Source organism: Myxocyprinus asiaticus, chromosome 5 (assembly GCF_019703515.2).
Source record: "Myxocyprinus asiaticus isolate MX2 ecotype Aquarium Trade chromosome 5, UBuf_Myxa_2, whole genome shotgun sequence".
Lineage (NCBI taxonomy): Eukaryota > Metazoa > Chordata > Actinopteri > Cypriniformes > Catostomidae > Myxocyprinus > Myxocyprinus asiaticus.
Window position 1 is genome coordinate 25,067,919 of NC_059348.1, and position 14,132 is coordinate 25,082,050.

Consider the following 14,132-nt stretch of genomic DNA (forward strand, 5'->3'; position numbering starts at 1 on the left):
CCCAGGATGAGAAGATGACTTGATGACATAAAGAGATATGATCTCTGTGTGAAATAATCCAATCTGTAATATAACTGGAACAGTTTGGTGAGTGATGCCTGTGCCTATAGGTGCATCATTCACAGCAGCGATGTTAATGGTGGGTATACAAGGTACTGTAGGGATATGGAGTTCTTGTACTAGTTCTTGGTGAATCAAATTCACAGCAGCCCCTGAGTTAATGAGTTTTGAAACACATTTCAGCTTATCAAAGGAGAGTTCAATGAGAAGGGAGAATCTGTGGTGTGTGGGAGATGAAATGTTCTTGGTACTCACATTAGTTCTAATGTCTGGATATCTCTTGCCTTTGTGAGGGCATGCAGATTTTCGATGATTCCTCACCACAATAGTAACACAGTCGCTCCTTACGATGACGATTGCGTTCTTCATCAGAAACTCTGGCATAGGCGATCTGCATAGTTTCAGGGGCATTGGAGCATGCCTGGACTTGACTATGGACCAATGTTTGTGACTTGAAACTCATCTTTGAGTGTGGTGAGTTGCGTAGTAAATTATCAATCCTTACAGCCAATGAAATGAATTCAGTGAGTGTTGAATCCTCACCCTTGCATGTGAGTTCGGCCTGCAGATTGTAGTTCAGTCCTTCTCTGAACACAGTCTTGAGTGCGATCTCATTCCATCCACTTTGGGCCGCTAATGTCCTGAAGTGTATGGCAAAGTCAGCTGCAGAATGTAAACCCTGGCATACATGAAGCAGCTGAACAGAGACATCTTTATCTCCCTCTGGGTATTCAAACACTTCATGGATCTGGGAAACAAAGTAATCAAATGATGTTTGAAGCTGACTATCACTCTCCCAAACAGCTGAGGCCCAGTCTAGTGCTTTTCCGGTAAGTAACATCATCATAAATGCACATTTCTTGGATTCCTGACTGAATGACTCTTGTTGAGTGGAGAAATATATTTTGCATTGATGTAAAAACCCTTTACATTTCTCTGGTGAGCCATTAAATTTATCAGGAAGAGCGAATCTTAGGGGTGTAGCTTGTGGTGATGGAAGAGAACGGATATAGTGGGTGAGGTTCTCATTTGCAGCTCTTAGGTTGTTCAGTTGTTCCTGGTAACTCTTGAGAAGTTTGCTCTGGTAAGCGAATGCAGCCTGGAGCTGAGAAACTTGTGCTGGATTCATGGGTGGCTAAGTATTCTATGTGGGACTCGACATGGAGGCGAAGGTAGAATCCAAATGCAGGAAGAATATTTACAATCAGCATACAAATCCAAAACACAAGGCAATGGAACAGGCAATGGAACAGGCAATGGAACAGGCAATGGAACAGGCAATGGAACAGGCAATGGAACAGGCAATGAGAATAACACTGGTAAGTCAGTGAAACTAGCAATACTTCTCAAATTCACAATGGAAAAGCAAGGCTATTTATATGGTTCAAACAGGAAGTCATCATAGAAGAAAACGGTTCAGTGTCAGTATTCGGGAGAGGGCTCCCTCTGGCGGTCAGCTGAAGGGATACCAGCCTCATTTGTTACAATTATAAGCATGCGGACAATTAATAATACTATTTCTACTGCTTTAAAGCTTACTGATAAAACTGAAAATTGGAGGTACCTATGTGATAACTTATTAAATCCACTCAAAATATAAACTTGTTATAATCCACCACTTAAATCCATAAAACAAATTGTGATAACTGCTACATCACTGAGTGCTTCCAACCTCTCAACCATCAACACCAAGTCATATGGCATTGTCATGAAATATCCACTAGATGGTGTATGAGCCCACTGAAACAAAATAGTTTCAAGAAACTGGATTCATGTTGGATTGTAATTATTTCTGTTCATTGATTGTCACTCTGAATGAGTATAGGGAAAACATTTAACAAACTATAACCTCCTAGTTGCCATATGCTGAAAAATGATCAGTAAAGATCAGTCTTGAGTCTAAATAGTGATCTACTGTATAAACATAAACATAAAAATGAGAAAGTCAGAATTAATGTTGAACTTTTGTTATTCTTAATACATTATGTATTCATGAAACTATAGTTGATAGAACAAAAATATTTGTATCAAAATCTTAACATTTTTGGTCACTCTAGCAATAATTTGAGACTCCAACAATAGGCTACAAACTTTTTAATTTTTAATGTTCACTTAAAGCCTGTTTTAAAATAGCGGTGGATATGATCCATTTTACAATGCCTCTTCTTTTTAGTGGATTTGGCAAGTGGTTTAGCGACCTTATATATATATATATATATATATATATATATATATATATATATATATATATATATATATATATTAGTTATTATGAAGAGTTGTGTAAGCTATTTGACCTCTCTAAAAATATATTATCGACATATTTGAAATCATTTGATATTAATGATAGTGTGAAAAAGCGTGAGCCATCACCACCACCACCCATACATCCACACGTGTTCGTGCGCTTGGGGTGAAAATGGGGTTTTAGATCACCTCTGACGTCATTTGGTCAGCATATTGCCTTTAATCGGAAGGTTGAAGATTGATTTGAAACATTAATCAGTGTTGGAAAGACATTGTTAATATCTCCATCAGCAGCACATCCTCAGGGTATGGTGGCTGTGTTGTCATGGTTTCGGAATCTTGCTGGATTTGGCGATAAAAGAAGTCGCCAGGTTTGATACAGCATCGTTCCGTGTGCCTGTATCCGCAGTAAAAGCGCACTTGGGGATGGAGAGAGTAGTAGCCTGAAGGAGCGCAATTACTTTACACGGGAATAAATCACACCAGTCGGGCTTCAGCCGTTCACCGTTATAAAGGGACATACTGTTAATCATGTCTGCAAAGGAAAGACTCAAAGGCAAGATGACCAAAGACAGCGTTACGTTGCTGCCCTGCTTTTATTTTGTGGAGGTAAGTGCATAATGATTAAGAGCGTCAGTGTGGTCGTAGTCGACCTGGTTAAGTCAATTTCTGATGTCTTTTGTCTTATGACTCCTTAAATTAGACAGTAGATTAAATGGTCTTGGTTCACGCGATTGTCACGTTCAAAATCAAAGCAATAAAGCGGATGAGCACAGTATCCTCAGTCATTTGTTATTCTGCATTAGACTCCACATCCTTATGCATGACTGCACGTTAACTTTACATGCGGTGTTGGTAGTGAGATGGGTATAAAACATTGTATTTTTAGGGGGACATTTATTGTGGGAAACAATAATTACGCACAAAAATGTTTGCTGGCATAATCGTGTCTGCAATTTAAAAACACTCTTATTCTATCAATATAAGGTGAATAGACAAAAAGGCATAGACAACGTGGCCTTTCTAGACCTTACGCAAATATATGACTAGAAAAATAAGGAAATTATGAAAAACAATGATAATGACAAATAATGGAAAGATGATTCGGCAAAATAAAACCTAAAAAGAGCCATATAATGTTCTATATAAGTTCTTATTAGGTTGTCACACAAAAGCCTCCCTGCATTGTTGTGGAAAGGTTAGTTTATGGTAATAAAACATATAGCCTAACCTTATTAGAACGTTCGTAGAACGTTAGGAATTGGTTAACAAATAAATAACCAAATGGGGAATGTTCTGTGTTTGCTTGGATAAATATACTTTTATGTCAAGATGAAGGGAATCATGCACATACTTATGAAGTGGGACAGGTAATCTTCTGAAAATGGGGTTTGATGACAGTATCAAGGGCAAATGCTCTCTGTCACAGAATTAACAGGGCACCATCCAGTTTAATGGGGTTAAAATATAAAGAGAATCTGACGTGGCCTATATAAATTATATCACAAGGAATTGAACGCTGATCACTGGTGTAATGGAGATGATGGTGGCAGTCCTTAATCTGCCATGTGACTTGTTTACTCATAAAGCTACAAAGCTGAATTCCTTACTTTTTAAGTATTAAAGTGTATTAAATATGATATTTTATGTATTAAATATCATGTTCATGAACTAAAGATACCATCTTTCTTCTCTGTGTAAACAGTTAGTGCTCTCTAAAAAATGAGGGCATAAAGAGCTTATGGTAGATGTAAGTTATACATTAAAACTGCATTCCTTAGCACTTTTTTGACATGTGAGTCTGTTACCTGAGTGTGATTGTTGGACTGTAAAAATGTAATAATGACTGACACAAAGCTTTAATCAAATATGTTGTTGATAGAGCTATGAAATGTTTTCTTTGAGATTTACATATTACCTTTATGTCATTTGGGGACGGAAGAAGAGTACATGAGACATAATTGTCATATTTATACGTCGTGTTGAACAAGTCAGTTTATGTCAACAGCTGATCTATTTCAGTCCCTTTTTGTTCAGATCAGACACAGAATAAAATCTTACTGGCTGCACTCAAATAACAGTATGTGTCATGTTCCCAGGTGTGACCTGGTTGCCTTCTATAGAGTTGCCTTGCCACAGAGACCTTTATTCAGTCCGAAGCTGAGAATGAATTAAAATAAAGGAATGTTCTGGGTTCAACACAAGTTAAGCTCAATCGATTTGTGGCATAATGTTGATTACCACAAAAATAAATTTCGACTCATCCCTCCTTTTCTTTTAAAAAGGAAAAATTGAGGTTACAGTGAGATGCTTACAATAGAAGTGAATGGGGACAGTTTTTAACACAGAAATGTGAAGCTTATAATTTTATAAAAGCACTTTCCTTAATTCTTCTGTTAAAACTTGTGTATTATTTGAGCTTTAAAGTTGTTTAAATTGTCACTTTTACAGTCAATTTAGGGTTTTAGTGTTTGTTGACATCGTCATGGTAACGAAATTGTAAAATTGGCTATAACTTTACACAGAAAAGGTTAGTAAGTGATTTTATCACACTAAAATCATGTTTACACGCATTTCCTTTTTGTCTTGTGGCTATACTTTTGAAACTGTGAGTATTTTAACGTAAAAAAAAATTGGCCCCCATTCACTTCCATTGCAAGTGCCTCACTGGAACCAAGATTTTTGCTTTTTTTAAAGAAAAGGAGGGATGAGTCAGAATTAATTAGGCAATCAATATAATGGCACAAACGCTGTCAGTTGAGCTTAACTTGTATTGAACCCGGAATTTTCCTTTAACTTCACTGCTTCACTCATTTGTTTTTCTTGAAATGAGCTAACAAAATGGCCAAGTAATAATATGTTGTCCCACCAAAAAAATGCCATGTATGCTTTTGACAATTTTGGTTAAGCTGAAACAGGGTGTATTGTATGGGACAAAACTTGTTTTTCTTTGGGATCAGGTGTAATGTGCACTTTACTCTTTTTAGTTTTGTTGAAACAGTTTTTCTTAAAGATGTGGACCATTGCTGCATTATTGTCTGAAAACATGATTCTCAGGTTTTAATGACTTGCAATTTTGAAAAGGCTTAGGCTACTCATTGTTTTGTTCTGATTTTTTTAAATGAAGAATGTATTGCACATAAGTTGCATTTTAGTATCTTGTATGTTACAAATATGACAAATGTTTGAAGCTTAAGATACAACAATTTCAAATTACTGCTAAATAGAAAGTGATTGCTGAACTCTACAGAAAGTGATTGACTCCGAAAGTTATGGCTGGTCTGGGAAAATAACTAATATTCTATGTGACCTGTAAAATTATAGTAAATTTATTCTTAGAAGTGATCCAGTAAAATGCTTTAGATGTTATGAGTATATGTGCAGATACAGCATCAATGGAAGCAGTTCAGAGTGCAAATGTTTTTTGTTTTTGTTTTTTTTGGTGCAAATGCTCTCCCCATTTTAGAAGCAGGCTGATTACACACACACACACACACACACACACACACATGATCTTCATGCTGTCCATCCAAGTCTTGTAATAATTCACTACAATGGCCCTTTTTCACTTTGCATAGTACAACACATCACATTTCCTCCTGGGAGCTGCAGCACAGTGTAGACATCTCCAGCTTATCCTTGGTCATTGAGGGTACTATGAGGTGTTATGGGGTGAACCGTGTAAATCACAACAGCAGTTCTCTAAAGCACTTCCCTGCATATTCACCTGAGAATAACCTTCATTCTCATGTAAACACACATCTTCAGTGTAACCTTAGCATGAACCCAGCACAGTTGGAGAGTGTGAAAAGCCCCAGGGCTGTAACTCCAGCAAAGTTTCATGCAAACCCTCGTTATTTGTACCATTGATAGAGCTCATTCACCAAGATAACGATAATGCCATAATGTAGCAGTGTGCTCGACAAACTCCAATAACCAGCCATTGTAGATGGCTTGCTTAGTCAGGTTTTAGAAGCAAGGATGTCCCAGCTTCAGCTGTGGTTTTGACTGTGCACCATTGCATGTTTTAAATTTAAATGTTCCTGTAGCTCAGCTGGAAGAACATTGCACTAGTGATGCCAAGGTCATGGATTCAATTCTCAGGGAACATACATAGTATTTACTGAAAACATGCATACCTTGAATCAGGGCCGTAACCACAATATACTTTGAGGGGACAAGTCCCGCCCAATAATCAGATATGGCCCCAATAATTGATAACCTTGTTGCTGTTCTGCTGCAGTCCATTATGCACCGCTGTTTAATTGCCATTAAGCTGTTGCAGGAATAACATAATGGTTTAAAAAAGTTTCATGTTTACCACGCTCAGTAGTCTAACACCGCTCGTCAATGTCATATGAGATGTGAAAACATTAACAGAGCAGTTTCCAGCATGTCAGACAAAGAGCGAATGTGTGTATATTGTAAAGGAATTGAATGAATGTGGTAATCTGGCAGGCTTTTGAAGTAGCTTTTTAGAAAATTCTCTTGACATTGTCTAAGAAAATTATCTATAAAAAAACCAAAGTAGAGCGTTATCACCCAGATCAGAACTAGAACATGGGAAGACCTGTGACTTATGTGACCTATTGTGCTTTTAGGTTTTGGCAAGTACAGTGTCATATATTCTTAATGCAAATATTATTAGGTAATCATTTAAAATCAATTTAAGGTTTTGTAAATAATTTCTTTGTCTTTAATTAATTCTGAATTTTGTACAGTATCTCCTAAGAGTCCACTTTATTTTGAGTATGTCTCGTCAGGTTTGTGCTCAAAAAATGAGCCACCAGTTAAAGTAGTTCACCTAAAAATGGAAAATGTACTTTTACTTACTCATTTACTCACCCTTATGTTGTTCAAAACCCATATGCTGGGTTTTGTCTTGGAACATAAAAATAGATATGTTAAGAAGCTCTATTCCATAGAATAACAGTTTATAGTGAGCAGGAGCTATCAAGCTTCATGAAGAACAAATACTATAAAGCACTATTAAAGGTTCAGCATAAAGGCATCATAACAATAGTCCATATGACAAGTGCACTATGTTCCAAACCTTCTGGGGCCATACAACAGCTATGTGTTGTATGGACTACTTGTATGGTATTTTTATCATGTAGTTTTATTAACAAGGTTCGGGAGGAGCAAGTTAATTTAATCCGACCAATCACACAGCCAGAGTAAGAGTATATAAACAGCTGCTTACCTCTATGTAGTATTGAGAGTTTCCGGCATTCGGCCCTGCCCACGAACAGACCCGTGCAAATGACTCGGATCATTGGATGAAATTTCGCTGCAAAGCATTCGCCTTAATCAGAACAGCTCTTCTGTCTAAATCATCCCATTTTCAACAGAAGCTGCCGCAACAACTCATTCGTTTTACAGCATTGACGGCTACCCCTGTTAAGTGTTAATTCTACTCTCTCTATTCCCCAAAGCAGATTATTGCGTGAAGCTGCTTATGCAAACTGGCTGCTTCGGCGATGTATACATGTGAAACAGCTCCCTACGACTGCTCATATGTTCTTTTATCTAAACTTTGCTCCCGGAGCAGTTCATCACATGAGCTGCCTCCACAAACAGGCGCCGTTCCAGCCTCATGCCATTCGAGTTCCATTACAGCTTTATTTAAAAGCGAGAGAAACACCATTTTCAACTCCTGCTCCAGGCCCAAGTGGAAGACCAGCAGGCGTTTCGGAGCCTAATCACACACGAGGGGGCTGCGGCTGTGACCCTAGAGCCCACACCGAACATCTCACCGGTTACTCTTGTTAAAATGAGCCCTGCTGACGATCCGGAGGCCTACCTCGATCTGTTTGAGAAGACAGCCGAGGTGTGGAGATGGCCTCCGAAACAATGGGTGGCCCACTTACTGCCATTACTCTCGGGAAAGCACAACTATCGGCTCAACAACTCCCCACCGCTAACCTCCTTGTGTATGCCGATCTAAAGAGAACCATCATGCAATGGGTCGGTCGTAGTCCAGAACAGCGTCGCCAACACATCTGTTCCCTGAGGCTAGGAAGGCACTGCCACCCATTCGCCTTCGCGCAGAAGCTCCGAGACGCCTGTCGGAAATGGTTGCTTGCTGAGGGGACCCGCGGTGCCCAGTACATTTTAGATCTGGTGACACTGGAGCAGTTCATCTCCCAGCTTTCTCGTGGCATGTCCGAGTGGGTCCAGTGTCACCATCCTGCGTCGCTGAAGGATGCAGTCCAGTTGGCAGATGACTACATGATGGCGTTTCCTGGAACCACCGAAGCAGATTCTCTTTCTCTCTCTCCTCTCTCTCTCTCTCTCTCTCTCTCTCTCTCTCTCTCTCTCTTTCCCCCAAACCCCGCCCCCACCCGTCCTTTTTCTGTCCCATTCCTGCCCCCAGAAGACAGGGCAGTAACATGCCCAAATCTTTTCCCCCTGCTAACGCTCTCTCTCTCACCTATCCCTCCCCGGTTGGTGAGCCCAGTCCCATGGGTATGGTAGGGAAAACTAGGCTGGTCTGTTGGAGCTGCGGGGAGCCAGGGCACTTCCAGGACCGGTGTCCAGTAATGGAGGTGGGCACTCTGGTCCGGGTCCCCAATGCTCCACAGGCTGCCCCCGAATGAGCTGGGGCATATCAGATACCGGTGAGTACCCAGGGGGATACATATCAAGCTTTGGTGGATTCAGGCTGTTCCCAAACCTCCATCCACCAACAACTGGTACAAGACAGGGCATTGGGCACAAATAATCGGGTGAAGGTGCGGTGTGTGCATGGGGATATTCACACGTATCTGGTTACCATTGAGATACTATTCAGGGGGAGAAAACATGGAGTAGAAGCCACGGTTAATTCCCACCTCACCCATCTGCTGATTTTGGGGACAAATTTTGGGGTCTGATTTTATTGAGGGAAATTTGTGCGGATGGGTCCTGTGAAATAATGTCTCGGTGTGTAACGTGTGATGCTATGGCTGGAGAGTCTGTGCCAGGGCCATCTACGTCTGCTCTGCGTCAAGAGGATGCAAGGGAGGAGGTCCCCGCCCTCAGGGAATTCCCTGAAGGGGATTTCCCTCTAGAGCAGTCACGTGACAAGTCCCTCAAACACGCATTTGACCAAGTGAGAGTAATCGATGGTCAACAGCTCCAGCCTAACGTTGTGCTCGCATACCCATATTTTTCAATTATTAAAGATCAGTTGTATCAAGTGACGCAGGACACTCAAACAAAAGAGAATACAGCCAGTTATAAGTACCGAAGAGCTGTCGGGAAGCTCTCTTCTAGGTGGCTCATCGTAATCTGAGTGGTGGTGGTGTAGTGGACTAAAGCACTGAACTGGTAAGCGGAAGGTTGTTGGTTCAATCCCCACAGCCACCTCCATTGTGTCCTTGAGCAAGGCACTTAACTCCAGGTTGCTCCAGGGGGATTGTCCCTGTAATCAGGGCACTGTAATTTGCTTTGGATAAAAGCATCAGCTTGGATTACATGTAAATGTAATCCAATGGCTGGCCATTTAGGACACTTAAACACTTAACCAAATAATGGCCTGTTTTTTTTTTTTTTTTTTTTTGGCCAGGCATTCACGGGGACATTTGCAGGTTGTGTGTGGTGTGCCGTGAATGTCAGTTGGTGAATCCAACGTGTGCTTGATGTCATACGGGAAACCTGGGAGGAGGGACCTTCAAACAGTAAAAACAAAATTCAGTACATTCTTGATCTTAAAACAAAACTCCACACTTTGGGTCAATTAACACAGGGAAATTTGCTCCAAGCTCAGGAACGTCATAGCCGGCTGTATGACAGGGTCACTTGACTACAGGAATTCACACCGGGAGATAAAGAGCTTGTATTGCTGCCCACCTCAAGCTCTAAATTACTCGCCAAGTGGCAAGGGCCCTTTGAGGTCACACGGCAATTTGGTGATCTCGATTATGAGGTTAAGTGGATGGATAGGGGTGGGGCACGTCAAGTTTACCACCTCAATCTCTTAAAAGCTTGGAGGGAGGCAGTCCCTATGGCCTTGGCGACGGTAGTTACAAGTGGAATTCACAGACATGTTCTCGCCTCTCCCCCGTCACACAAACCTCATAGAGCACCACATCGAGACCACCACGGGGGTGGTGGTTCGTAGCAGCTCCTATCACCTTCCTGAACACAAAAAAGGTAGTTCAGGAAGAATTAGAGGCAATGCTCAAGATGGGCATAATAGAAGAGCGATTGGGACAGCCCGGTGGTTCTGGTACCTAAGAGTGACAGGATGGTCCGATTATGTGTGGACTATCGAAAAGTGAAAACGGTGTCTAAACTTGTTGAGTGCCCAATGCCGATTGACGAATTGCTCGATCGGTTGGGCGTGGCTCAATTTTATTCGACACTGGATTTAACAAAGGTTATTGGCAGATCCTCTTAACTCCAATCTCCCCATTCCATTTGGTTTGATCGGGGCCCCTGCCACGTTCCAGGGTCTCATGGACATGTGACATTTGCTGCCGCTTATCTAGAGAGAAATCATCATTTATAGTAATGATTGGCAGCAACAAATGCAACATCTAAGAGCCGTCCTGAGATCGCTGTGGTGGGCGGGGCTCTCGGCCTACCCGAAAAAAATGCAAAATTGGGCGTGGGCAGGTGCATCCCCAAATTAACAAAACCGCAGCGATCACGGTCTGCCCAGCGTCCAAGACCAAAAAGGAGGTGAGACAGTTTCAGGGGCTGGCTGGCTACTACCAAAGGTTTGTGCCTAGTTTCTTCTAGTCACCAGCCCGCTGACTGATCTCACAAGAAAGGGGGCTCCCAATCTGGTCCAGTGGACGGAGTCTTGCCAGCAGGCTTTTCTAAAAGTGAAATCTGCACTTTGTGGGGACCACTCTTACATGCTCCAAACTACACTCTCCCCTTTATTGTGCAGACAGATGCATCTGACAGAGGGCTGGGGGCAGTGCTCTCACAGGAGGTGGAGGAGCGACCAGTGCTGTACATTAGTCATAAACTCTCGCTGAGGGAAACTAAGTACAGCACCATTGAAAAGGAGTGTTTGCCAATCAAGTGGGTGATCCTCACCCTCCGCTACTACCTGCTGGGGCAGGCCTTCACCCTCTGTTCAAATCATGCCCCACTCCAGTGGCTCCACCGCATGATGGATACCAATGCGCAGATCACCCATTGATACCTGGCACTTCAGCCGTTCAAATTTGAAGTGATCCACAGACCGGGGGCACAGATGGCTGTGGCTGACTTTCTCTCCAGAAATGGGGGGAGTTCGCAGGCTAGATGTTGCCTCGGCCTGAATCGGGCGGTGGGGTTATGTGGTGATGGGGGCGTGGTCGTGTGTCTGTTTGTGGGAGAGGGGGAGTGGTGTGGCTCGTCAAGCTGGTTGACGTGATTTCTAACAGTTGTTTCTTGTTACAGTGATAGCGGGGAGAGACCTCAAAAGCAGCCAAAGCACGCCAGAGAGAGAGAGAGAGAACGACACCAGAGTGCAGTGACCGGCGTGCCTTATTGTGTTTAATTATTGTTGTGAAGCTGAAGTGTTCGAGAAGTTTGTAAACAGTGTTGTTACATTGAACTGACTGAAATAAGAAAACCCTGAGAAGGCTGCACTCAAATAGACTGAAGGCAGAAAATAAAAGCTTACCTGAAGCGCATCACTGCTCCCCATCACCTCCTTCCAAGCCCGAACCTTAAAACTGTGTTACAGCCTCGCCACGCAGCCTGATAACCATGAAGCAAGCGATTCGACAAACTTCTACTCATCTTTAGACTATAACACGACTTTCCTCCCGCCCTGGATAAACGCTTCACTCATATGACATTTATTTATAAACATCAGACTAAGGTATTTATTCAGATACGTTTTTTCAGGTTCCTTCTAATTTCAAGATAAACCAACCTTAAATGACATTGTATGTACGCACACGCAAGCATGTTTCCTGACATTGCTTCACATATGTTCCCGAAATTTAAACTAGCAACCAGTTGTGTTCAGGCATCTGCAGACGCTACGTTTACCACGTTACCATGTTTACCATTGGCACAATAAATCCCTAAGCAGCACAAATGTGCCATCCAAGTGCCGCAACTGCAGTGTCTTTCGGGCCGTGTGACTAAACCTCCCACTACATTGTAAACAGCACCGGAATACATTTTGGATTATTGTCTGTATCGCGGTTGAACTTTCGCGGCACATTTCTCTCCATGCTGTGAATTAAAACTGCCACCGCATGGCAAGAAATGTGCACCTCATTCTGTTCACGTAACACGTACCTGGTACACATTCTGTCGGAGAAGTGGAGGAGGAAGGCAGAGCGGCTTCAAGTGAGTCTGACAGAATTGAACAAACAGGATTTTTCAGGTACTGACTATTTTTTGCAGCCGTCCAAGCTAAATTTCGGCCCGGTGAAGCAAATTCAATGCAGTTAATCTTGCATTCCGAATATGCTTCTCTTCAGTCACATGCAGCTGTGTTTCATGTGATTTTCGCACCGCTATCTCTGAAGCATGAAGGTGCGCGTGAGTCTAGCAGGCTTCGGTTGGGCTCCACAGTAGTGATGGGTCGAATCTTTTATGTGACTCAGAAGAACAAGTAGTCTCAGAGAGTGATTCATTCATTTTGTGTTGGCCGCGCATGTGCATTGCGCAACCTTCGTTCGTTTGTTACGTGAAAACCGCATAGGTGCTGTACAGGAAACAGAAATGATTAGTTCACCTTTCAAATCTTTTGGTCCGAGTCGTTCGTTCTTTTGTTACGTGACAGCCTTATACGCTATGCATTGCTCACACAGGAAACAGAAATTATTAGTTCACCTCTCAAGTCTTCTGGTCCGAGTCGTTCGTTCTTTTGTCACATGACAGCCGTATACGCTATGCACATATAGCTGTCACATGACAAAATACGAACGACTCGGACAAGAAGATTTCAGAGGTGAACTAATCATTTCTGTTTCTGATAATTTGTCCTTGGCTGCATTATAAATTTTTCCTCATTGGGACTATAATCAAAGTTTGCGTAAGTAGACGTGTTGGGGGTATTTGGCTATTGAAAATGTAACATTTTAATTTAATTCTGCTCAAATTAACGAATTGAACGAAATGACTTGAATAAAGATTCAAGTCAGTAAAATGATCCGATCTTCCCATCACTACTCCACAGACACTTTCGCTACTCAACCCGGTTTCTCTCTATCGCGGCACAAACTTCAAAACTTACATGGCCCATTTAAATTCTTATGAGTTTTTTATCTTAAAGTGCTATGAAGTAATACATCTCAAACAGTGAGAGAGCCTGACATTCTAACCAAAACTGGCGAGGAAAACAGCTATGCGTCAACAATTATGTGTCATCTGTCATGGAGATTTCTTTAAACTACACATCATAACCCTTAATAAAATTCAGTTCAAATGATGTTCGATATTGGAAACAAAACCAGCTTTGCTTTCAGGTATTCAAATATTGTCTACAGAGATGACTTAAACCATTAAGATCCTAATGAAGTGTTTGTATAATAATGTATAGAATAATACTAGTCAACATCATCAGACTGAAATATGAAATTTAGCATTGTGGAAAGGCTGATTACCACTTTTTGAATACCAGCAATTGTTTTGTTTTTTTACTCTGACTATGTTTGTCAAGTTCCAAATAAAGAGAAAATTATATAAGAGGAAGTAGTTTTAATTTAGAAGTATTTAATTCAATGACTGGATTTTCAAAAATAGGCATTACAATATGGTTATTTAATATATAAAAATTGTCTTTCTTTTTTTTTTTTTTTTTTACTATATCGTGATATGTATCGTTATCGTGATATAAAACTAGTGATATTGTAATATAAGATTTTGGTCATATCGCCCAC

General features: G+C 41.4%; 1 protein-coding gene across 1 annotated transcript in view; it reads left to right on the forward strand.

The window, feature by feature from the left end:
* The first annotated feature begins 2,801 nt into the window (after nucleotides 1-2,801).
* The window catches only part of LOC127440390 (phospholipid phosphatase-related protein type 4-like), a 58,096-nt gene continuing 46,765 nt past the window's right edge, over nucleotides 2,802-14,132 (forward strand). The window contains exon 1 of the mRNA XM_051696919.1: nucleotides 2,802-2,916. Coding sequence (XP_051552879.1) covers nucleotides 2,839-2,916 — 78 coding nt within the window. The 5' untranslated portion in view covers nucleotides 2,802-2,838. The remainder of the gene's footprint in view (nucleotides 2,917-14,132) is intronic.